Source organism: Jaculus jaculus, chromosome 1 (assembly GCF_020740685.1).
Source record: "Jaculus jaculus isolate mJacJac1 chromosome 1, mJacJac1.mat.Y.cur, whole genome shotgun sequence".
Classification (NCBI taxonomy): Eukaryota; Metazoa; Chordata; class Mammalia; order Rodentia; family Dipodidae; genus Jaculus; species Jaculus jaculus.
This window is the reverse complement of record NC_059102.1, coordinates 6640225-6664618: the sequence shown is the minus strand read 5'-3', so window position 1 is coordinate 6664618 and position 24394 is coordinate 6640225. Positions and strand designations below refer to the sequence as shown.

The following is a 24394-nucleotide window of genomic DNA, read 5'->3' as shown; positions in this document are numbered from 1 at the left end:
ATGCGTGTTCTATTATCTCTGGTACTGTTTGCCACCATGATGCAAGATAAAACTTGAGGGTCTCAGTGCTATTTTAAGTGGGTGCCCTGTCACTCCTTAAGAACATCTGAAGTACAGTATAGGGTCCCACTGCTGTGCCTATCATCCCAGCACTGGCGAGGCTGAGGGAGGGGTTGTGAGTTGGAGGCCAGTCTGGATTACATTGCCCTATTCAAAATAGATGAGTGAGTGAATGAATGAATAGGCAAATCAAGTTTTGCAATGCTTGTTTTCTGTTGCTTTTGCGGAGGGCTGCAAAGTGGTTCCTGTGCAGGACAGAGCCGACTGAAACCACTCTCAGGTACTTGTTTTCTGCTGTGGGGCAGGGCTGCCATTTGTGCACTTGCTTCTGAAAGCTGCTGTTCCTTGAGGGCTAGGAACAGCCCTGGGTCTGACTGGGTCTACCTGTAACTGCACTCACTTTAGTTAGGACCTGGTTCATGCAGTGACCGAGCGAACTAAGCTAGTATCCCCCTGCATGCTGCGCATACATCCGTTTCTTCGTCCGGTTGATTTGGCAACCACCCCGCAAAACCTGATCCGTTGTCAGGTTAGAGAGCTCTTGATAAGCTGTGTCTGTCCTTCAGTGTCAAGCAGGGATGGGACTGTGCTGCTGTCGACCACAGAGCCTCCTCACCACTTAGCAGGTGCCAATCGCTGTGGTTCACACAGGAAAGTGAATGTGGATGGAAGTAAACCTTGACCAACCATTCCCTAAGGAGGTCAGAGCTCTTCTCCACATTTATATAGGGTCTCTATCTTTCCCTCTCTCTCTCTCTCTGTCTCTCTCTGTGAGTGTGAGTGTGTGTGTGTGTGTGTGAGAGAGAGAGAGAGAGAGAGAGAGTGTGTATGTGTGTGTGTGTTAATCTTGTCCAAGAGATATGAAAGTCTGCTGTCCCAGAAGTTGTATTCCAGTGAAGAGAAATGGACCGTTAAAGCATGCGTTATTTATGGTGGCCCATTACCTGTAGTTGGGTTTGAGCATGAGTCCTGCAAGGGGATGGGCAGGGAATGAGGCTTTTCTGCTCCTCAGCCTCTGGCTCTGGTCTTCCCAGCTTCTCTTCCTTGAAGTTGCCTCTTTTTTTGTGGTGGCCTGTGCCATTTTCTGTGACTCCATTAGCAGGCATTGCTGAAAGGAACCCTGTATTCTAGGAGGTCTGCTTCAGATCCTCTGGCTTTCAGGAAAATCAGGGTGATTTTCTGCCCCCTCTGGGGCGTCTGTCCATCTGTGATGAAGTGGGATGCTACTGGGCCTGAGGCCTTTCACCGTGACCCATAAGTGCAGCTTCTGTCCGAGGCCTTCCTTGAGCGTTGTCTCATTGTACCTTCACGTTTATAGTGAACCCGCCCCGTTTCCCTGGTAGAGCCAGACACTTGTCTGTCAGAAGGAGAGCAGGTTTTGCAGATGCTCAGAAACTTTGTGAGGACAAACCCCTCTGAATAGATTTGTGTATTTTTCACAGCTGTGTGTTTGCCACAGGGTCTCACGCTGCACCCTGGGTTATCCTGGAACTCCTCTACAGAGTCGCCCGAGAAAGCCCTGAATTCACAGCAGCTCTTCTGTCCGTGTCATGAGTGAATCAGCACACCCCGCTTGAAATACCTTTAAACATGACAGTGAAGTTTCCAAAAAATAATTCTCTTTCTCATCCAGGGAGATAGGACAATAGAGGGTGGTGGGCATTCACATGCCCATCAGGAGCCAATGATGGCAGTTGGCATCCCTTGCCAACGATGATCATGCAGACATTCCTTCCTCACCCTGGGGTGATTCTGGCAGATGAGAGCAGCACACTCAGTCAGCTTTGAGGACAGCACAGCCCACAACTGCTTGCCTAGCGTGACAGACAAATGGGGCCCAAAGGACTGGACGTAGGCCAGGACATCTGGGTTCCAGAGCCTGAAGGGCTGGCGCTGGCTCTGACTCTTCAGAACCGTGGGTGGACACATCCTTCCTCCCGGCCAGTGCTGGCCTGTGCACGTGCTTTGTGTGGCTTTTGGGTCGGCTAGCTTCAGGGCCCAGCCTTGTCACCTCGTCAGGGATTGTCATCACCTGCTGCGTCTCAGGGACGCGTGGGGCGTTGACTTCGTGTTTGCATGGCTTGCGTGAGGAGGATGTGGGCTTCAGTGCAAGGCCGGGAGAACTCTCCCAGCCGCGCTGCGTGGGAGCTGCCTGAGCGCACAGCATGCTGGGCGTACAGTTGCATGTGACTGAGGCCAGCGAAGGGAGAGCTCCTGGGAGGCGATGCCGTTGTGATCCTGGTGCTCTATGAGGACGACACTGGGGCTTTGGAGGTTCAGGCTGAACTCCCATGAGGCGTGGCTTTCCTTAGATTGTCCTTCTCTCTGGGTGACCGTGCTATAGCAGTACTCTCTTGTTGCTGAGACAAAATGCCTGACCAGAAGCATCCTACGTAATGAAAGGATTAACTTTGGCTTACAGTTTCTAAGGGAAGTCTCTTCCGGCGAGGAAAGTGTGGCCGAAGCAGACAGGTGGTGTCACTTCGCACACTCGCAAGGAGGAACCAGAAGACGCCAGAGCACCAGGAGGGGCTTGACTACAGCGCCTCACGTGCGCTCCTGGGACCCCTTCCTTCAGTATGGCTGTGCCTCCGGAAGGGCCCGTCAACACTTCAACCATCAGCTAGTAATCAAGTGTTCAGATACACGAGTCTCTGTGGGGACATGTCTCATCCACATGTGCCATTTTATGCATGGGCACACACCTTGGTGTATTGGAACACTTCTCTCAAGCCCAAGGGACATAGTACTCCCTGGGAGGACCTCACAGGGTCACAGTTGGGTTGAGTAAATATATAAGGGAATTATGATGGCACGAGAAGACCAGACGTGAAGGAGCCACCTTGCCGTTTCAGACTGCATCCTGCCCGTGTGCTGTTGTGTCTGCCCCTGGCCTCCTGCAGGATTCCAGCCCCAGTCATCTTTATCAGCCAGGCCTTCCACAAGAGGCCTGGGGCTCAGCTTCCTAAGCCTTTACTGCACCCATGGTTTGAGTGCTGTGATTGTGGAGTCAGCATGCAAATCCATATATTCATATTGCATCAGTTACTTTTCGCCTGCCTGTGACCAAATACCTGACAAGAAACAACGTAATGGAGGCTCATGTTTGAGGGTGTATTCCATCATGGCTGGGTTGTCATGGCAGCAGAAGCAGCTCTCAGCAATAACTCCTTCCCTGCCCCTCACATCTCAATGGAACAGGAAACAAAAAGCAGTTAAATACCATGGCTCAAATGGCTTTCTGCTTTTTTGTTCTAATTAAGAACTTGCTTTGTATGGGTACATCGCATGTTGGTACCATCATTTCCCTCCTCCCTGTCCCCATTCTGCTAAGGGCCCTCCTCAGTGGGGTTGCTGGTATTCCCCATGGGGTTATGGGTTATGCATTGTGAGAGCAGCAATCAGTTATTGAGGTCAATACCTCTCTGCATGATGTCTCAACCTGTGGCTGTTACAATCTTTCTGCCCCTTTTCCGCAAAATTCCCAGAGCTTGGTAGGTGTGTTATAAGTCTACTTCAGAGCTGAGCATTTTAGGAGCCTCTGGATCTCTGCTTTGGCAGGTGTTGAGTATCCTCAGGGTCTGTCTCCATCACCCTGGTGCTGATTGTCAGGCTCACCATGGGAGCAGCATTCTTGCTCATCACAAATTCCTCTGTGGTTTCAGCTGGGCCTTAGCTGAAGTGCAAGGGATAGTTTTTTTTCCTCAGGTCTTGCTACCTTCTGAAAAAGAAAATCAGATTCTCCCATAGAGAATGAAGTCAGCATATGGATATTTTGATGGATGTAGCCCCTCTATTAGCCAAAAACTAGAGGGTGCTTGTTGTTGGAGACCATAATCTTGGTCTCCATAGGTGTCTGACTTGGGTCCTGGTTCCAGCTCTGGGTTCCTTTCCACTGAGCGGATCTCTTATCCAATCAGAAGGCCACTGGTGACCCACCAAGGCTGAGTGCCGCCATTGCCCTGGTGTGCGCATCTTGTCAGGCTGTTGCTTCTGAGCAGCTTAGACCACCGCCTCTCACAGCAGTGCTGGCCACTTTCCCGCAGTAGCACATGCAGGGCTTCCCAGCTCTGGATGGGCTGTCTGGGGAATGGCTCCCTTTCAGAATCCTGCTGGGTCACTGGGTGTCTGTGTCTGCAGCATGTGGTACCTTCAGCAGCAGAGTCTTATCCTTTACCTCAGGCAGGTAATCAAGTGCTTTGACAGAAGCCCTGCCTTGTTTGAGGGACCTTGCAGGTCTCTGATCAACAGCTCAGCATGGGTAACAACTGCTTTCTGGCACTGGGAGTTACCATCCAGAGCTAAATGTTTCACGGTTAGGCTTCATCCCACCTTCCCCGGAGCCCTTCTTTCCAGATGCTCTTCCCATACGCCTATTGAAGGTTAAACCTTTTAGTCTACCTTCAAGGAGAAAGTTTTCTGTGGTACCAATTCATTGTGGGTTTAGTTTTGTGTTTTTTCTCCCAACCTCCTCTTCCCCTCCCCGCAAAGCCTTCCATTCCCATTGTGTGGGCCTCGGGTTGCCCGTCAGGTATGCCAGCAACTGAAGCTGCTCCTGGTAGAACCACACATGTCTACTCTTCATTTTTATTCCCAAAACTATTTTGGTTGTTTATTTGGGGGGGGGTGCGGGTGTTTATCAAGGTAGGGTCTTGCTTTAGCCCAGGCTGACCTGGACTTCACTCTATAGTCTCAGGGTGGCCTTGAACTCACAGTGGTCCTCCTACCTCTGCCTCCGAAGTCCTGGGATTAAAGGCGTACACTACCATACCCAGCTTCATTTTGGGTCTTCTTAAGCTCAGTCCCTCAAGACATTCTCACAGGCATGCCCTAGGTGATTCAAAATCCAGTCAACTTCATCATGAAGATGAGCCATGCCACTTGCATGTTCTCTGGACGACACTTCAGGAACACTGGGGTCCCAGGCCTTCCCCCGGGAGCAGAGGCCGAGCGACTCAGAAAAGCCGCGGTCGAGGCGCTGACGTGGGCCTCTGGCACGCCTGGGAAGAGAAGGGCTGCTGTTGATTCATTGTCTTACTCCATGAGCACGCTCTGATTTGATCATAATCCATTCCCCTTTCACTCCTGTCTCCCTCCTCCGCTCCCATCCTGCAGAGCCCCTCCTCTTTCCAAGCTGTCCTTTTATTTTTATGTCTCATTCCTTCCGTCTCCCTTCGTCTGTGTGCAAATGTTGACATGCGCAGCCTGTGCAGGTCTTGTCTCCGGAGGGAGCCACAGCCAGCGAGGTCATGAACATAGCAGTCACTTCATGTCTGGAAGACGGTGTCCCGAAGTGCTCCCTCCCCCCCTTGGCTGGTGCAGTGCTCAGTGTCATTTCTGAAAGCTCCCCTGCCCCTGCCTGTCCCCTGAGCCTGCCTCCTCCGCTCTCACCACACCGCTGCCCTGGGGAAGTTCCAGGAATGCCTCTGACTATGCAGAGTAACCACTCCACTGTCGCATGCTTTTTTCCTTGCACAAAATCCTTGGGAAAGATTAATGCAATACATGCTTTTATGTATCATTACAGTCATAAATCCTAAAATGCGCTCTTTTGAGATCTAGCTACCTTTGTTCAGTGTTGCAGGACACCGCTGCCCTCACGTGCTTTGTCTCCTAAGGGAAGCAGCGATGCTGGGCTGGGGTCAGGATGCAGCTGATGTTGTAGACAGGCCACAGGGAAGAGTGGGCGGCATTGGCATTCAACTGGATTTCCCAACTAAAAGAGAAGAAGATAAGGAATTTTCCTGTAGTTTAGTCCCCTCCCTCCCTCCTTCCCTCTTTCTTCCTTCCTTCTTTGCCTCCCTCCCTTCCTTCCTTCTTTGCCTCTCTTCCTTCTTTCCCCCCCTCCCTCCCTCCCTCCCTCCCTCACTTCCTTCCTTCCTTCCTTCTTTCCCTCCCTCCCTCCCTCCTTCCCTCCCTCCCTCCCTCCCTCCCTCCCTCCCTCCCTCCCTCCGTGCATTCCTATCTGAAGTGCCACTGCAAACTTAAACCTCCTTTGTCTTGCTTGATTCTTGTCCCCAGTGCCCCTTTGCCTCACAGTGGTGTTGCCAGAGCCATGGCCCTCGCTCTCACTTCCATCCTTGCGGCCCCCTTGGATGTCTTCTGGGAAGGAATGGCTATTTGCCTCTGTCCCATCCCAGAGCTGGTTTCTTCCACTTAGGCAAGGGGACAACCCTTTGTTTGATTTAGGAACAGACTAAAAACATTAGTCTGAATAAGTTGTTGAGAGAAGTTTGCCTTTGCATGTTGCCAGTCAGTGGCTCTTCATAGGAGACCGTGGGTAACCCAGCGTGAGTGCTCGTGCACCTGGGTATGTGTTGACGTTACATCCTGTGAGCTGTACTCTTTCATGGAATGCACCGTTAGCTGCCAGTGCACGTCAGTGATAGTGATAGAAACGGTGTCATCATGGTTAAGTCACTGTTCCCCGGTGTCAGGCTCTAGGCTGCCTGTGTGATTACAGACACTTGAGAGGTGAGAGGGAGCCTGGGCTTCTGGCGGACTTGAGTGCCACCTTGGTGGACACCCACCGACACCCTTGTGTCCCTCGTAGACTGCAGAGAGATCCTGCTCCCCGTGATGACCGAGCAGCTCAAGCACCACCTGGAGAGGCAGGAGGACCTGGAGGCTTGCTGCCAGCTGCTCAGCAACATCCTGGAAGTGCTGTACCGGAGGGATGTGGTGAGTCCAGCGCCCCCAGCGCTGTTTGGTGGACGCAGGAATGGCCCTGGCTTCCCGCCTCAGCTCTCCCTGTCTTCCTGAGGAGTTGCACCCTTCGTTTGCTTTTATTCATGTGTGTACTGTCATTATTACATTGCAAAACTTATCCTTCCACATTGAAGTTAAGGTTTATTTCCTTTATTTTCTCAGAGAGATCCCTCCCCACCCCTCCATTTTAATCCTGAAGTCAGATAAAGGCTTTATGTTAAAAGTGGGTTAATTACCTGAGTTCTTTGTTACAATTATTTTTCTTATTAATGTAGCATATACAAGAGGAGTTTTTTTTCTCCAACAAAACAAACCCCTGGTGTAGCCTATACTTCAAAGCAGGAGAGTGGTACCCTGCACCTTGTCCAACAGGGGAAGGCATCCAGTGCTTTCTTAGCTCTGCAAGTTTCTCTTGAATTTCTGATTCATATGCTTATTCCTCTTCTAATCATGAATTAGTGCAGAAAGAAAGGAGAAAGTCTCTCCCTGTGACCCAACCCCAAGCCTCTGCCTAATGCCAAAGCATGTGTGTGTGTTTGTGTACTCATGTGTACCCTTGAGTACCATCATTACTTCTCCAGGTATTGTGTCTCAAATTGTGGAAACAGGACTCTTCATGTCTCTGCCTTCAGGACTGGAAGGGATTTTAAGTAGATAAGACTTTTTCTGAACTCTGTCCTGCATGGCTTGGACATCTTCCTAGTCATTGCGTGTGTGCGGGTGAGTGGGTGTACACACGTGCATGCACACACACATACATACCTGACTGCTCCTCTCCTGATGCCTTAAGCCATTCTTTCTCCATTGGTTACTTTTCTTCTTCCTGTGTCCATTACCTAATAAGAATCAAGTTAAGGGAAGGGAGGTGTACTTCAGCTTGTAGCCCAGGAGACAAAATCCATTGCAGTTGGGAAGACGTGGCGGGAGGACCATATCCTCTCTGTAGCTGGGGGAAGCTGCATGCTCACATCTTCATGGTCCAAAAAGCACAGGACAGAAAAAAGTGGTACTCAGCTGGCTTTCTTCTTTTTCCCATCTCTCTGAGTCTAGAACCCTGGCACATAGGATGGTGGCACTTAGTCTTTCTGCGGGTCTTTTTCTTTCTGTTAATCCTTTCTGGAAACAGCCTCACAGAAGTGGCCAAAGGCCTACTTCACTTAACTCCCTAGAAACTTGTTTATCCAATCAAGTTGTCCATGATGACAGATCACCCCCACACTCTCTAAGCCTGCTTAGCGCTCAAAAGATCAGATTCAATCCATGCCATCAGGTGGGTGGCATCAGCTCAGCAGTGGCATGCCCTTCCCTAAGGTCAGCCCCAGGGATCCAATGCCAGTCTCCTTTGCTTTTCTCATTGGAGACAAGATTGGGCAAAGAGGTTGTAGGAGAGCCTCAGGGAGATGGTGTTGACTTAAGGGCTGGACTAGAGGACATGACTTGCCAGGTATATGGCAAAGAGTCAACAGTCCTGTTTCACATTAAGTGAAACAATAAATTCTCACCAGTAGAAAACCCCACTGCACTGTGAATTGCAGATAATTCGCTGAACTGGCACTAAAACATTCTTGTGTTAGGAGGATGTGACTTGCAGAGCGTCTGGGTCGTTATCTCCCTGCCTTCCAAGTACAGATGGCCAAGTGTCTCTGTAAGACTAATTGGTGGGCTCACCAGGCAGCAGAAACGTATTGTTTAAATGGATTTGCTTTCAGTTTTAAGGTTTGTTTAAATTAAATTACTATGATTATATAACAAATTATCATTAATGGGCTATAATTAATAAAATGCCATGAGTCTTCCTGGGGAAGACTTTTGCCTGTGACAAGGAATGCCTTCATCTTGTTAGGGATGGGATGATAATTAATTTATTCTGGTCTCGGGTGTTGGGCCTCACAGTGTCTCTTCTTCCAGGGGCCGACACAGAGGCACGTCCAGGTCATCATGGAGAAGCTTCTCCGGACAGTGAACCGCACCGTCATCTCCATGGGAAGGGATTCCGAGCTCATCGTAAGTGCACAGTGGCCTGTGTGGCCCGAGAGTGGCTGAGAACGGCTTCATGGGGCACATCTTTCCTTTTCCTGCTGCCCCTGGGAAATGAGCTTGCTTGCTTCAAAGACCGTCGAGGTGCAATCTGATATATATAAGCTCTTCTCCTTTCTCATGATTCTAGAGGCAAGTGTCAATGTAAAAAGGAATGAGCTAGAAACCAACATTTCAGGGATAGAAGCATATAACTAAATGACTAGAGTTTTTATGGTTTTGATTTTTAGTAAAAGGCATATGTTTTCTTATTATTATCTTATTTTTGAGGTAGTTTCTTTACATTTACCTTCAATGTACTATTCATAACATGTTATGAGACACCTTATAAAGTAATTGAGGTATTCCCAACTTAGCTATTTTATTGTGCACTGCAGTGTGTTCTAGGTGTTTCTCTCACACTGAATAGTTATTCACAGAATAGAGTTTATTTCAAGAACATTCTTGCAAATTTTGAGTCTTTGTAACTTCATGGCACAGTAATTTCTTTTCCCTACGTTACGAATTCTCTATCCTGTGATGGTGTTAAATTTGGTTACTTGGGCAAAAGGTCCACACACCTGCGCCCTAGTTACCTGCTTTCATTCCTAGCACACATTATCGTTCTCATTTTACTCACCTTGCCAGATAGCCTTTCAAAAAAACCCACAAAACACAAAAAAGCTTCCTTAATTGAAGAACCAGAAGCCTGTGCAGGGTTTTCGCTGCAGTCAGACAAGGTGCGTTGGTCTTTGCTAGGATGCGGCCCTGGTCCTGTCCACATGTTCAGGGAGTGAGCAGGTGAGGGAGGCCTGATTCCACAGCCAGCCACAGTCTGGCACCCGCGTCTCTGTCTGAGGCTGGCTTCAAGCACCGCAGGTGGACAGCCCAGGGTAATGGCTCTGTGTGTGTGTGTGTGTGGGGGGGGCTCTGTTGTGTAGGTGAGGCAGGCAGATAAAGCAGAAAGTGGATGGATGGACCTGGGACGTTTCCATTCAGTGGAATTTTATAGGACGATTCTCTGTGTTTCATGACGTGCCAGGTTCAGAATTTTTTATAAGCATATTTTATTTAAATTTGGACTATCTTGGGTATTAATTAGCAAATAAATGCTTTCATCCAAATTATAGTCGAAATAGGCTCCATCGCTATGTACACGTAAACATTTCTGCTTCTTCCTTCTTCTTGTGAATACTCATTTCCCGAGTCTAGAAGCACCTTTGGAGGCTTCCCTGGAATGGAGGTCAAGCTGTGAGCAGGCCCAGGGTCCCTGGACAAGTCTCAGGTGCACTTCACACATGCTCACATGGGAACTGGAAAGGGCGCATAAGGCCGAATAATGAATGGTGTATGACTTGGTGCGGGCCCAAGTGTCATGGCAGCCCTCTGGGACCCTTCTTAGGATGGATTGGATTCGAGAGGCTGGTGATAATGAGATGGTGGTACACTAGGGCTTATTGTGACTAAGTGGTGGGCATCTGGAAGTGCTCTGCCTGGTGGGCAGATGTGGATACGAGGTTGCTGATGAGCTAGCCTGCTCTCTGGCTAAGGGGCCACTTCTGACTCTGGTAGGGGCAGTATTCTCTCTCTGGGTAGTTGGTGATGTCACCTTCGGTTAGGGACACTGTGTTAAAGGAGCAAAATTTTATACTTCTGTTTACGTAGACATGGTCCTGCCTTTAGTAGGGGTACACAGTCCTTCCTCTGGCTTGTCAAACACGCAGTCACTGAGCTACATCCCACGTCTGGCTGCTTGGGGTTTGCTTAGAGCTGTGTTAGAAGCTGTGTTCACTTGGTTCACAGCTGAACAAGCACTTAGATGTGGACTTGAAGGGCATAAAGGAAGCTCATAAATGTTTGGATGGTCCTTTGGGATGTGAAATATTGTCAGACTGGCTCACAGCACAAACAGAAGGACGGAGTAGCTGGAGCTCTCAGACCACAGGATGGGAACGTCTTCTGGAACTTTCTCCTGTCATAATGACAGTAGTGGCAGTGACAACAGCAGCTCCTTAGCAATCCCCCGTTGTGCCAGGCACTGACCAGCTCACGGGAAGACTCTTCTTGAATTCTGACCCTCTCTGGGTGTAAACACTTGCAGAACTTACCTGCAGGCAGCATAGGGACCACCAGGACTTGAAGCCAGTGGGATACACTTAGGTGGACCTGGGCTGTTGCCCGCGGCTCCCAGTCTTTGCTGTGAAACAGCGAAATGGTGCTGATGGTTGTGGGCCAGGCTGGCGGGCATCAGAGGGCTGGAGGCGGCTTCCTCGTCTCTGCCCTAGTCCGGGAAGCTGCTGTCGGGGAAATCAAGCCCCATTGGCGTCCACCTTGCGCCCATTTCCACGTGCCCAAGCCCCAGGGTCCTCTGCAGAAGAGAGGCCACACCAGGAGCTGACTGCCAGACATGAAGAAGGACCTAAGCTTTGAGGGCTCCTGTGCTGTAAGAATTTTTTAGGGGTGCCTTAACAGAAAGCCCTGGTGTGTTCTGTAAAGTGGGTTTGGCAGTGATGACCTGCTTTTGGCTTTACCCATCTGTAGTGGTGCTCCCAAGCAACAGTAGACAGGGGCCCAAGCACCATACTAGATCAAGTAAGCTTGGGACACGTTCATATCCAGGCCTGTCCTATGTACCCTTAACCTTGGCAGAAGTTTCTAGTAGCCAAAAAGAGGATTGAGGTCTTAAAGTCAGATCTGTCAACTCCACCATCTCTAATATATACCAAAATAAACAAAAGTTCTTTTGAATTTATTTTGTCAAACTCTGGAGTCATGGAAGAAACCTCAGAAAGAAATGTTCTGAATGGGCTCTGTTTATTAAGTAAGCGATGAGAGCATCAAGGTATTTCAGGAGGGCTGTTGGCCATTTAAGGTTTGAGTGGTTGCAAAGCGTCTGTCAGTCATCTGCCCAGGCACCCTGTCTGTGTCAGCAGTGCAGCGAATTGAAGCCCTTCCCAGTGGCGTGGGTACCCTTGGCCTTCCCATTTGTACCAGGGAAGGATGCCTGCATTAATGTCTGCATGCCTCTCTTATTGCTGTGAGTTTAGATTAGAGGAAGATCGAGATAGGAACAGCCCTGACGAGGTGGATAAAAACGTAATCATTGGCCTTCTACGATGTGAGACGATCAGTAAACAGTTTCTAGATCTGTGTTGGACGAGCTATACCACTTCATTATACCATGGAGAGTTCCATCTTCTTGGGTTTCTCATTTTTGCATACATATAGTGGAAATTGAATAACTGTGAATCAGCTTAGAAATGGTAAGTAATTGGAGAAAATGGGTTTTGTAAAAAGAAAGAAAGAAAGAAAGAAAGAAAGAAAGAAAGAAAGAAAGAAAGAAAGAAAGAAAGAAAGAAAGAAAAGAAGGAAGGAAGGAAAAGAACCAAGGAACTCCTGAATGGACAGGCTTCCTAGTCTGACACGCCAGGAGTGCCGTGGCAGAGTGACTGCCGTTCCCGGAGGTGCACATTCATTGGGAGGCTGCTCTGCAAGGCCCTTCCCTGCCTGACTCTGGATGGCGTGGGCAGTGAGTAGAGCAGATCCGCACATGCTGCGTAAGGAATGGTCCGTGCGTGATGCTGCTTTTACTCAAGTCATAGAAAGTTATAAAAGTCCTTTGTAGCTAGGTTCTGTGTCATTTGTTTGAGTTCGCTGTTTTTGAGGTGGCCATGGGAATGCCTTGTTTGCATAAAAAAAGCCCCATGACCTTCCATGTTTTAATTCACACACACACACATTGTGTCTGTCCACTTGGCAATAGCACATAGACTGTGGGAATGCTAAACCCACCTCTGAATTTGAACAGTGACCTTGCCAATGCCCTCTGTGTTCATTTCATCTCTGCTTAATGTAGTCTGATGCTGTGGCATTCTTGAATGAAATACTTAGCTTTACATTCATTTTGATCTCAGAGTTCATTTTTCTCTTCTTCTTGGAAGACTAAGCCCCTAAATTAGAGCATTTGTCCTCAGTGTGTGCGGTTTCATGCAGGAGTCATGGCTACGTACAGATAAGCAGACCAGCCTTTTGGTGGTGGTCTGGTGCCACATACGCCTCCTGCCTGTGGTCACAGCACTGGCTTGAGGGCTGATGGGATGATTAACACATGGAACTGTCCCTTCTGCGCCATGGGCAGGTAGCTTATTTCAGATGGTCAGGCTCACATTCTTTTAATGGGTATTTGACTAATGTCATAGGGTGAGAAGAACAGAGTTTTCTTTGGCCCAGATACACACCAGCAGACTGAAAATTGCTCATTCACTGAAATGGAGATGTGAGCTTCTATGGGAAGGTTCCTTAGGGAAATTCTTGGAGCTACGTTTGAAGATGGATAAAGCCTGACTCCAGTCTCCACTGACTCTGGGACCATCGGGGCCTTGGGACTCGCTAGAGTCCATAACGGGCACTGCTGGGGACCCGAAGGGGTGAGGTGTGTTCAGTAACAATAGCAGCATTGTGGTGACTTACTGGTAATTAAAATCCAGTGATTCATAAGGACCTGGCATGCTTTCTCATCTGGCAAAGGAGGCACTAGGACTGTGAAAAGGATCTTTTCACGAAGACTCGCATGGGCCCTGCATCTCACTGGATGTGTGTCAACGGAGATGTGTGTTCTCTTGGAGAAGCGTAGATACCAGAGGCCCAGGCCCCTCCGTACTCCTGTGTGTTCTCTTGGAGAATCGTAGATACCGGGGGCCCAGGCCCCTCCGTACTCCTGTGTGTTCTCTTGGAGAAGCGTAGATTTGCTAAGAGCCACAGGTGGGCAGGAATACCAGAGGCCCAGGCCCCTCCGTACTCCATAGGAACTGACTGAGGCCTTCTTAACCCCACAGTGGATACTACAGCTCCACAGGAGGGCTCCTAGGGTCACTGGAGCTGGGGCAAGGGGATAAAATATATATGTTGTATATAAAATAGCATTATTTTTTAAAAAATGGTATTTTAATAATCTTCATTTACAAAAACATTAGATCATGAAGATTTCAAGTGGACAGTCATCTGCCTTGTATGCAAGCACCGTACATAACATCTAACTTTACTGTTTGCCAGTGAACCTACTACCAAAAAACCTACTACCCAAGCCTGCACCCTCATGTCTCTCTGTGTGTGAGTCTTGATAACTTTACAGGCTTATCTTTACGTGCTGTTGGAAGAGTGAATTTTCTTGCCATTTTATATTCTTGTGCCTTGGTATATATATTTTTTTCTCTCAAGGTTGGTCACGAGCGGTTGTTTTGCAGCAGAGGAAATAAAGCCTTGTCACTGCAGGGTCAGATCTGTAATTCTTGCATATTCATACTGAACTGCATAGGTGGCTCAAGTTAATGATTCAGATGTTTCAAAGCTAAATGTGTAGCTTTCATATGAGCTCTGACCTGCCCAAATGCCCTCCACACACAATAGCATGCCTCACTGGTACTTCTCATCTTTGTATTGTGTCTGTTTTTGTCCAGTAAATAAACTGACTATTCACATATCTGAGGCCCAAGTTGTGAGTGATGATTTATAAGAGATAACAGAAGATAAGTTGATGTAGGAAACTGCTGCTGTGGTCTTTGGGGGACATCACACCCATGGGCCCACCTCTGCTATTAATCACATCCAATTATGCTTGCTGGTAAAAATGCTTCTATAGAGCCTCCCCGTCAGCATGGGTGGGCGGGGCTGTATGTGACCTGTACTTGATGGCAGAATGGGACAAGCTCATGGCCTTGTGGTTTCTAGTTCTTATCCTTCTGTGGAAAGCAAACTGCCAAGCACGATCTGATGCATCTTCTGTTTCAATGACTGTGTCTCTTGGTCATGCGTGCCTGTGGTGGTCTCTGAGGACAGTGGTATTGCCAGTAGCCTCCATGTTCCTTCTGTCTGGGGATTGGCGTCTGTCAGCTGATCCCGGGCCTGTTGCTACTGCACCGTGACATCTTGCTGCTCAGCACGTGCGGCTGGCTGTACAGGAGCACCTCTGTAGCCACTGGGACGCTGGGGCACGGCTGGTCCTTTGCATTGCGGAGGCCCTTGGATCCCATACTCTGATGGGCCTGTCGAGCAGTTCTCTGAGACCAGTGGAGGAGATGCAGAGCAGCCAGACCTCTGCTCCTCACGCCTGAGTCTCACACTTGGGCTAGGATAACAGGCACCTCCATAATGTCTTGGTGTTCATGAGCGAGGAGCCCTGTGGGTCGATAGATGTAGCTGGGACACTGGTTCTCCCCGCCTAGACCTATGCATTGGGCCTCCCTCCCCTTCCTCCCACAGCCCTTGCTGTGTCCCTGCAGAGCAGCACAGCCTCATGTCCAGGCCCATGCCCTGTCCCTGTAGGCGTGCTCTGTGGTTTTGCTGGGTGAGCTCATAGGGTGGTGCCAGCTCTTTCCCCTTGCAACGCAGACAAGCTATAGACACTGGGTGGCACTGGTTGGATTCTGCAGATGAATCGAGTGCTCATCCTATTCAGCGGGAAGAAGGGAGCTGGCTAGTCCCCTGGGGCGCAGGGGCATGCTTACTGGATACTCTAGAGAGAAGCTGCCTGCGCTGGGCCTTGCGGGACGTGGGGGGCGGGGATTGTCACTGTCATGGCACTGCTGGATGATTCATCTCTGTTGAAGGCCCTTTGACACTCAGCCTCAGTTGGGCACATTATGCTGAGCTCCTGGAGAGTGTCCAGCACACCTGGTGGCCAAGGTCATGCCAGGGGGCTGGGCAAGTATGCCAGACCACTCTCCAGAGATGAGGGCAGCTAGAGAGAGCGAGCAATTTCTAGGCCACATGGCCGTCTCACCTCCCCACACCCTCGTGAACTGCCTTATAGGCCAGATATCTGGCTTTTGATGATTTTCTTTGGTTTCTTTAATTTAATTTTTCCAAACTGTCGAGGCTATTAAAAACGTCTGTAGCCACACAAAACATTACCTTTGATTTTTTATTTAAAAATTAATAAATAACTTAATGACAAGTATAATAATTTAATCTCTATACTTAATGCCATGTGTACATCTACATAGGAGGGAACACTGCACTTTTCACCTTGTTTCTGTATTAAAGTTTTCCCCTCAGTCTTTAAGAAAAGGATGATCCGCTGTTGTTGGCAAATTATAATTTGACTATGAAATGAGGTTAAAATATACAAATTTTCTATTTTTTGGAGATGCTTTATCTTAGCGGCGGAATTGGTTTATCTCCAGAGTGTCCGTTTTGTCTCTGAAGCTTTTAGTCTTTTAATTTACCCGGCCCAGGCTAGTTTGAAGCACGTCATGTCCTCAGACATGCAGTGCACCTGGGAAGCTGCTAACAGCCTTACTTCATTCAGAGCTTTGTGGGATTCCTAGAGCATGGAGGAGATGCTTGTTGCCAACATTTTTATAACATTAGTTAAAAACGGTATAAAAACGTGAAACACATTTTGTCTGCGTGAGGCAATTGCACTTCCTTTAAGGTGCAGGATCAGCTGAGGGCACTGATCTTCTTACATGAAATGTCTTCCTAACTTCTGTTTACCACTGCTTCAGGGATCTGATTCATGACATTGTACATTTCAAAAATGTGTGTGTGTGTGTGTGTGTGTGTGTGTGTGTGTGTGTGTGCCATGTGTTCTAATTAGGCATATCTCTGTAATATTATTTGAGTAACTCTCAAAGAATTCTTACACAAAATATTCTTTTAGTTTTTTAAAGACTGAATCTGATTGCTGATCCCTGGGTCCTTGTATAATCACCACATTTAGCGTTAACATAAATTGTTCTTGAGCAAGGAGGAAGATGCCTGGTGAGAAGTAGCTCCTCCCACCCATCCTAAACAAGCCCAGAGCCTCCTCCAACGCTGGGCCACGGCGGGCTCAGCCTCTACTCAGTGCAGTGCGGGTGTCTGCACATGATTCACGATGAGAACTGCTGACAGACGCTTGAAGACTAGGTTTTCTGGTATGTTCACAAACTATTCAAAATTTACATTATACCAAAACACAAAAAAAGGCAAAGTAAGACCCCCACTTCTTACTGTGAGAAGCAAAACAGTGATAGACAAAGTCATTGACACACTAGGGGATTTAGTTTCTATAAAAAGATACCTGCAAAGGTGCAAAAGAATGAGTGAAAAAATAAAGGACAGGAGATTTACGTTGCCATGTGTAATCAAGAGGGACTGAGTATTACTGCGGATTTAAAAAATATCTAAAAACATCTGATTCACAGCTTTCCCCTAAGTATGTTATTTACTACAGCTTACTGGTAGGTTAAGTGTCGATGACACTATGCCTGGTGGTAGCAGCTAAAGGAAACGCACAGTTTCTTTTTGAGATGGTCAGACCTTGCACAGTTGTGACAAAGCATGAGGAATTGTATAAAACGCCCAGCGGCACACACGGGGACCACGTGTCCCTTCGGGGACTGACCGCACCCATAGCTCAGGTTCCCTTGGGGTAGCAGTGACGCCCTCTCCACCGTCACCTCTACGTGCGGCTTCAGACTCTTACCAGCATTTACCATCTGGCCTTTGGGTACCAAAAAGATTAAGAACAAGATCTGGGAAAGCTCTGTGTCTGATAGCTCTGACCCTGTCAACTAGCAGTGATTAAAGGCGTGTTCTGTCCTGACTGGGGGACTGCTGGCTGCTGGCCATTTGGAAATGAGCGGTAAACATGTCATCAGTGAAGAGATGAAGAGGACGTGACATTTGAGGTGTCCGTGTGACACTGAGATGTGGTCACTCGGCTTAGCGCTATAGCACATGAAGGCAAATCAAAGTAGAGTCACATTTTTTGAGATTATTTATGGTCTCCGACCACTTGGAAAATATTGTGCTTTCTCCAGAATTTGATGTGCTGAAAATTGCACTCTCCCCCTGCTTATTTGCAAAATGAAACGTAAAAATGAAGTCCTTTGCAAACATAAGGCTTGCTTTTTCTTCTCATTATTTAAAAAAAATAAAGGCTCAAAAATACTTAAAGAGTTTTAGCTGTATATAGAAGTACAGCCTGCTACGGCGCAGGCTGATCGCGCAATACTTATAGATGGGGAAAGAGGGAGATAGACGGTTTTATCTGTGACTATGTAAGTCTCACTTCAGATTTTATATCCCACAATAATGAACTGCAAAGGACAGCCATCAGGGTGTGATGTTCACGCCCTTGCTGCGGACTATCTGTTGGTGCAAAGGCCTTTTTGGTACACAGGGCAAGACGCGGGAGCACACACTGGCACTGCAGGTCCCCCGATCCTGTCCATTTTGGGAAGGGATTGACTGAATTCCCAGTGGGTTTGAAAGATGGCCTTGAGACTCCAAACCCCATGAGTCTTAGAGAAACCAGAGTTTCCATCTTCCGTGCTTTTTGGACTCAGTTTTGGATTTTTGCTTGGGTGTAGAGGAGTAAGTCTCCTGAGAGTAAGGCGAAGGTACGACCTGAGATTCCTCGACCGGGTGCAGCTTCCTCAGCACGGGCCGGAGCCTGTCTTCCTGCTGCTTGAAGTCCAGCTCCACACTAGAAAGGCCAAACAGCGGGGTTAGGGTTGGGGCGTTCTCGGCAGAACCCCCCTTTGGAACGGTACAATTTCGTGACCTCCTGGCAGGGCAATACATACCGTATTCTGGTTATAATTTAACTCTCTGGTATAATATTAATCAGTTCGTTGTATTGCATTTTCACTTTTGATCACTGTGGTATATTTCAAATAGGCTCATTTTCCTTGGAAAATAACTTCCTTTGATGGGCAAGCCTTTAAAATTTAAATGTACATATTTGGTTTCAAGGGATACCATGCATCTATTGCAATAAAAATGTGAAAGACAAACAAACTGGCCCATTGTTCATCTTGGCCTGTCTGTGTACACATCACGGGATCAGAGAGATGCCAAGAGCAGGCCGCAAAGGCCCCCGACACAGACCAGGCGCGGGGAGGTACTCCGTCCCTCCGCAGCTCCTTCCCCATCAGAGAAATCTGTTTATCACCTGCAGCCTTCATGAATGGAAATGACCCTGGAACTGCATTCTCCTTGCAAACTCTTGTCTAAAAACTCCTAAGAGCTATGGTATAGGACCAGCTGTGGGGAGAACACGTTGTTTATCAAGTCAGTACCATGGACTACCTCAGTTGTTAAGCAACAGAGATAGTGTTTGTTCAAAACAGTACAAGATTGTAATTATATTTCTGGAGCCACAGTGTGTAAACATGTAGCCAGTAGTGATGTTTGTGTTAGAATGATGAGATTAAAGATGGCTTAAAAATATATGTTGCCTCTGAAACTTCTGTGGACGCTGTCAGTGTGCTGGAGTCTCCGGAAGGAAGCTGTGGTTCCCTAGTGTATATGGCCAATGGGTCCCCTTGGCACTTGGGTAGGACTTCCATGGCCTGCTTGTTTTGGGGAGATGATTTCAGCACTGGAATCCCTGCTTCCTCCTTCCCCAGGCCCCTATGGTTGGATGCAGGGCTCAGGAAAGCTCTGTCATGTCCATTCAGGGCAGCAGACTCGGGATTTCCAGGAAGGTTTGGCAGTGATGCCAGTGCAAATGCTGACACCACTTCATACATGAGCATGGGATGCTGTCGATTTCCAGAACCTTTAGTCCTAGCCAACCTGTGACGTTTTCCACAAGACAAAGTAGTGAAACTGTGGCATCTGACGTCTTTAGAAACAAGTTCAAGCCCGTCTAATGGGCTGTTTTATGGTTTGAATCCAGCATACGATTTTTCTTACTTTCAGACTACAATATTACTTAACGTTAAAAAAAAAAACAAAAAAACGTCAAGGGAGGTTTATGACTGGTGACCCCTTGCTTCTACAATAAGGCTTTTTCTCTTCCCCGTTTCAGCAGTTCTCTTTGTTATAGACTAGTTTATGGCTAATAGAAGCAGAACCATGAGTTTGGGTCTTGAGAGAAAGCCAGTCGTGCTCCTTTGTAGGGACAGCTGTGCAGAATACAGGCCTTAGAATGTCCTGCACCTGCGCACTGGTGGCCGCCGCCTGGGCTCTGGCGGCTGGGAGCTCAGGTTAAGTTCTTTAGCCTGCTTAATCTGCTTTACTCAGTTTAAGGAGCGATCATAATTTCTGTCCTACTGAATACTGGTATGGACACCCCCCATGAAAAAGCGTTTATGAAGAGCATGTCACACTATATACTGCAATTCAAATATTACTGGATCCATACCACATATGTGCCCACAGCATTGGGTGGGTCCCATGCTAACTGACAAAGAGATTGGCTGGAGGATGTTTCAACATGAATGCACCACTAGGCAAACAAGAGCCCTTCACAAGTCTGAGATGTGGCAGGTTTGGTGTAGAGGAGACATTTTATCAAGGAGCTTGGCTCACCCTGAAGCCCGCCCTCGGTTAAGGCCATTCCCACTGTTGCAGACAGCTTCTGACTTATTAGAACGGAGGGTGGTGCTAGCATTGCCTAGGCTAACAGTATAATCCTGGGCACCTGTAATTATTGAATTCCCATTAAGTAACTACATTGGGAATCCTGTTATTAACCAATTTATCACACCGTGGAACCATGTAATCACAGAGTAATCTAATCTGAGTTCTTGTTAACAAAATGACTCGACTTTTATCTGTTTAGCAGATTCTGTGTGCACTCCTCCAGTGTGCTGCCCCCCCCCCCCCAGCAGGCTGCATAGAGGGCAACAGAGACTGAGAGTGCCTGCAGGGAAGCCTGTGGTGAGGGGTCCACTGAGGTGACCATGAGCCTTGCCCTCACTGCAGTCTGAATCTGATGGGGGATCATGTGTGCGGACCAGTCAGCTGCCCTCTGGGGGCGGGGGGCCAGTGCTGACTGTGGAGCCCCATAACATTCACTGTCAATCCACTGTTAGCTGAGGGGCTGGAGCAGACCACTGCACAGGGTGGTGGCACAAAGCTAAGAGACTGGTTGTCTCTGGCTGACTTAGAACAAAGGTCGCTTTGGTCCAAACAGACCAATGGCCAGAAGAAAGCAGCAGCTGCTGCTGTTTTCTTGAGAGCCAAGGACGTTCTAGGGCTGGACAACTCCTCTGTCTATAGCCGCCCCTCCATGTGACAGCCAGGCCAGTCAGTTATCCATGTAGGGCTGGTGACAGGGCCAGACCGGTACAGGGACAGTGGCCCAGGGATTGACCTTCACTATTGGGATAACTAGGCCGCATCTGCTGCCTGCGTTGATTTATGTGTTTGCCTGAGTGTGTGTGTGTGTGGGGGGGGGGCTTCATGCCTGCTCTTGCTTCCTCAAAGTCAGTCCTTTGTCCATCTGGAATGCCTCTCCTGGCTCATGGCCTGGAGAGTCACACACCAGTCGCCCTTCTAGATACACTAACTTCTGCACATTTGACCATCTTCCCATATGGGTCCCCATCCTCCTTCCTCTTTGAGATCCTTCTAAGCATCAAGCATGAATAATTATTGCATAGATTTCGACGACTTTCTCTCCATCTTCCTGAATGCAGGCGTTGGGCAGGGAAGCATGATATTCCATCTTTTTTGTTCCCATTACCTCCAGCAGGGCTTGAGTCCCTGCATCTGGCTAAGTAATAATGAACGTGCGAGAACAGAGCCTCGGAGGCCAGTGCTCCCTTACTCTCAGCCCGGCTGCCTGCCCTGTTCTGGCCAATGCACTGTGGTTGTCTCTTGCCACCATGCCTTCTCCTTCCCGCAGGCGCACGGGCTGTTCCTGGAGCAGTGCTGGGGGCCACAGCAGCTCGTGTCTGCAGCATGGCTCAGTTCTACCAGCGTGAGGATGAGGCCCTTCTGGAATGTGATCTACTAGCACATGCCGGGATCTGTGTGGAGCTTGGTCCCCAGGCCCTGGAGTCTTACTCTGTCTCCTTAGCTGTCTGTAAGAAGTTAGTTGGGGAACTGGCTGGCTCTTGAGCCTCTACTCATGGAGGCCTGGGCGTGCCATTGTATCCCTTTTACATTTCCCTGTGGACCAGAGAGGGGTCTGCGCCTACCTTGTGCTTTGCCCCCCACTCTGTAATGTTCCTAGCATTGAACCATATCCTGTAACCACACAGGCCTCTAAAGCCTTTTCTTCTATAGGGCCTTCTGGGAATCCCTGTCTACCATCCTCCAGGCTGGAGCCTGTTGGCACCTTGCCCAACTCAGAGGCACTACTAAGAGTCTGCTGTAGCCAGGCCAGGGCTGAGTTGCCGAATGCTTTTCTGGGGGGACATAAGTTTGATCACAGTCCTCGCTCTTGATTATATTTATTTATTTTGGTTTTTCAAAAAAACCAGCTCAGGCTGACCTGGAATTCACTATGTAGTCTCAGGGTGGCCTCGAATTCATGGCAATCCTCCTACCTCTGCCTCCCGAGTGCTGGGATTAAAGGCGTGCGCCACCACACCGGGCTGAATCCCTCTTGATTTTTAAACATGAGTCTGAACGGCTGAGATCTGTCCTTCCCTTCCTTGATGAGGTGCGCTCTGGTGTCAGATAGTGACTGCACTTTGTACTGGGTGGGACAGGAAGTTCACAGGCTGCTGTGCGTGTTTCGGTCACTACCCGCTGGTGGTGGCACGTCCTCTGTACGCGCCTCCGTGCTCCTTCCTAGCCACACAGCCACCCAGCAAACACCTCCTGTCAGGAGCGCCCATGAGCAAAGTCCTGTCTCCGCATGCCGTGGGCCACACTCCGTGGTACATGGGGTCTCACTGTCGAGATAAGTGGAGGAGGCTTAACTTCTTCGGTTAATCTTTTTCTCCTCAAAATGAGTTTTAAGTACGGAGACTATCTCACAAAATTATGATTCTGTATGAAAAATCATGATTCTGTATGTTTCCAAAGAAGTAAAATCTGCCCCAAACCTCAGCCTATTCTCATAACCAACACTGAGCTTTGTTTTCTCCCTGGGGACTCTTCTGGGTTTTCTGGAAACTTCTTTCACTCTCAACGTCGAATGCTGCAAAACTGGCTCCTTGTCTCATCGCTACATCTACTGTCCAGTGGACGCTCCTATATGCGCTCAGGACCTGCCACTTGCTTCTATGTCTTGTCACAGACTCCTCGGTGACATCACACTGCATGCATTAAAGAAGTCTATTCCTCGGGTCTGTTCAATGACGGGGAAGAGTGAAAAGCCAGGAGTTTGGCACCCAAGCTGTTGCTTGTTTTCTAAAGTGGATGAAAACTCTGAATCTTTGATTTCTCCTGCCCAGGAATGTCATGTGGCTCCGTGGCTGCAGATCCCAAGACTCGGCTTTTAATTCTCTTTGAATGAGATCACAGAGTCCCCAGTGCCGGCTGTGGCTGCCCTGTCTCCTGCTCCAGCACTGTGGCTAGATCAGCCCACCCTGGGGACCTGAGCTTCCTTGGCTCTGACACTGTGATAGAGATGCCCAGTCTCAGGGCGATTCGAAGGAACAGCTGTGGGGGTGGGGGGTGTCCAGTGAGCCAGTGTATTAGGTGTGGTGTCCTTCACTGTGTGACTTTAGATAGAATAAATAATGTCCCTGACGTACAGCACTTGGTGGTGGCGAATCTGTCACAACCTGGCTTTACATCAGACACCAGCACAGCATGGGCATGTCTGGGGAAGCCGCCTGTTAGCTTCACCTCTAGACCCTACTCTCCAGTGTGTGCGGGAAATTAGGCTAGTCCTTTTTCCCCGAGCCTCCATATAACGTGCCAAGACCCAATGTAGCCATTGCTTCTCTCCTGAATGTAGCTCCACGGGAACCTCTGAAGAGTCCTGTCCATCACACATGTCCATGATCTTCCCCTGGTCCACTCCTCCAGCCTCTCACATGTGGCTGGCCGCCGCCATCCCTCCAGCTGGCCACAGACCTGACAGGATCCAGCTCAGCTGTTTCCTGCCTCACCATCTGCCGGCTGGCCCTCCACAAAGGCTCCCCATGTCCTTCCCCTCAGGTCACACTCCTGTCCCTGTGCAGTACTTTGGCATTTTCCCTTTGGCCTTTGAAACAGCTGGGCCTCATTTTTGCTCATTCTCTCCCACTTTCCAGTTGCCAGTCACTGTAGCCAGAGTGGCAAATGCCTGGTCAAATTCCTGCTCATTTCTCAAAACTGAGGTCACATGTCTCCTCTTTTTCCAGTGCATTTTCTAGCGTAGCTCCCCTCTGGTCCTGTGCAGACACCCTGGCACGCCATCCTCCCCTGGGCGGGTTCTCTCCCTATTTGTATGCATGCGTGTCTCCTCTCGGGTGGGAGCCACTCTCTGTCAGGCCTGGGCACTCACCGAGGCACGTGCCACACAGAACCCATCTCTCATCTGTGATGCGTTCAGCCAGGGTTGGCTCTGAGCCTGTTCTCTGTTTCCTGAATTGCAATAGATGGATGGGCTGAACCCAATCCCCACTTCTAATCTCAGCACCACAGTGCTGTCCTATTTTCTGTTTTACATATGACACTCATTCTATTTATAGAGTTCTTTGTGTTCTACCTATAACATTTATGATGAATTGTATAATATGTCTGTGTTATGTAGCCACATTTATAAGTACATATATGCATATGGATCCCATTTTAGTAAACTTCGAATGAGTTATAATTGTTAGGACTTTAGTATCTGTAACAGACAGATTCTGAACCTTGTGTCCTTTCCCAACACTGTGTCAAAAATTACATATGTGCTTATAGAATCCAAGCCTCAAGTACAAGGCCAATCTGTAATATTATCCTT

General features: G+C 48.6%; 2 protein-coding genes across 5 annotated transcripts in view; one reads left to right on the top strand and one right to left on the bottom strand.

Annotated features, from left to right (window-relative positions):
- Positions 1–24394, top strand: part of Dock1 (dedicator of cytokinesis 1) — a 561057-nt gene that overhangs the window by 215025 nt on the left and 321638 nt on the right. For all 3 annotated transcript variants that reach the window (XM_045145312.1, XM_045145301.1, XM_045145308.1), the window contains exons 26-27: positions 6614–6741; positions 8677–8772. In XM_045145312.1, coding sequence (XP_045001247.1) covers positions 6614–6741; positions 8677–8772 — 224 coding nt within the window. The remainder of the gene's footprint in view (positions 1–6613; positions 6742–8676; positions 8773–24394) is intronic.
- The window catches only part of Insyn2a (inhibitory synaptic factor 2A), a 56475-nt gene continuing 47770 nt past the window's right edge, over positions 15690–24394 (bottom strand). For both annotated transcript variants that reach the window (XM_004659253.2, XM_045145322.1), the window contains one exon: positions 15690–18256. In XM_004659253.2, coding sequence (XP_004659310.1) covers positions 18073–18256 — 184 coding nt within the window. In that variant the 3' untranslated portion in view covers positions 15690–18072. The remainder of the gene's footprint in view (positions 18257–24394) is intronic.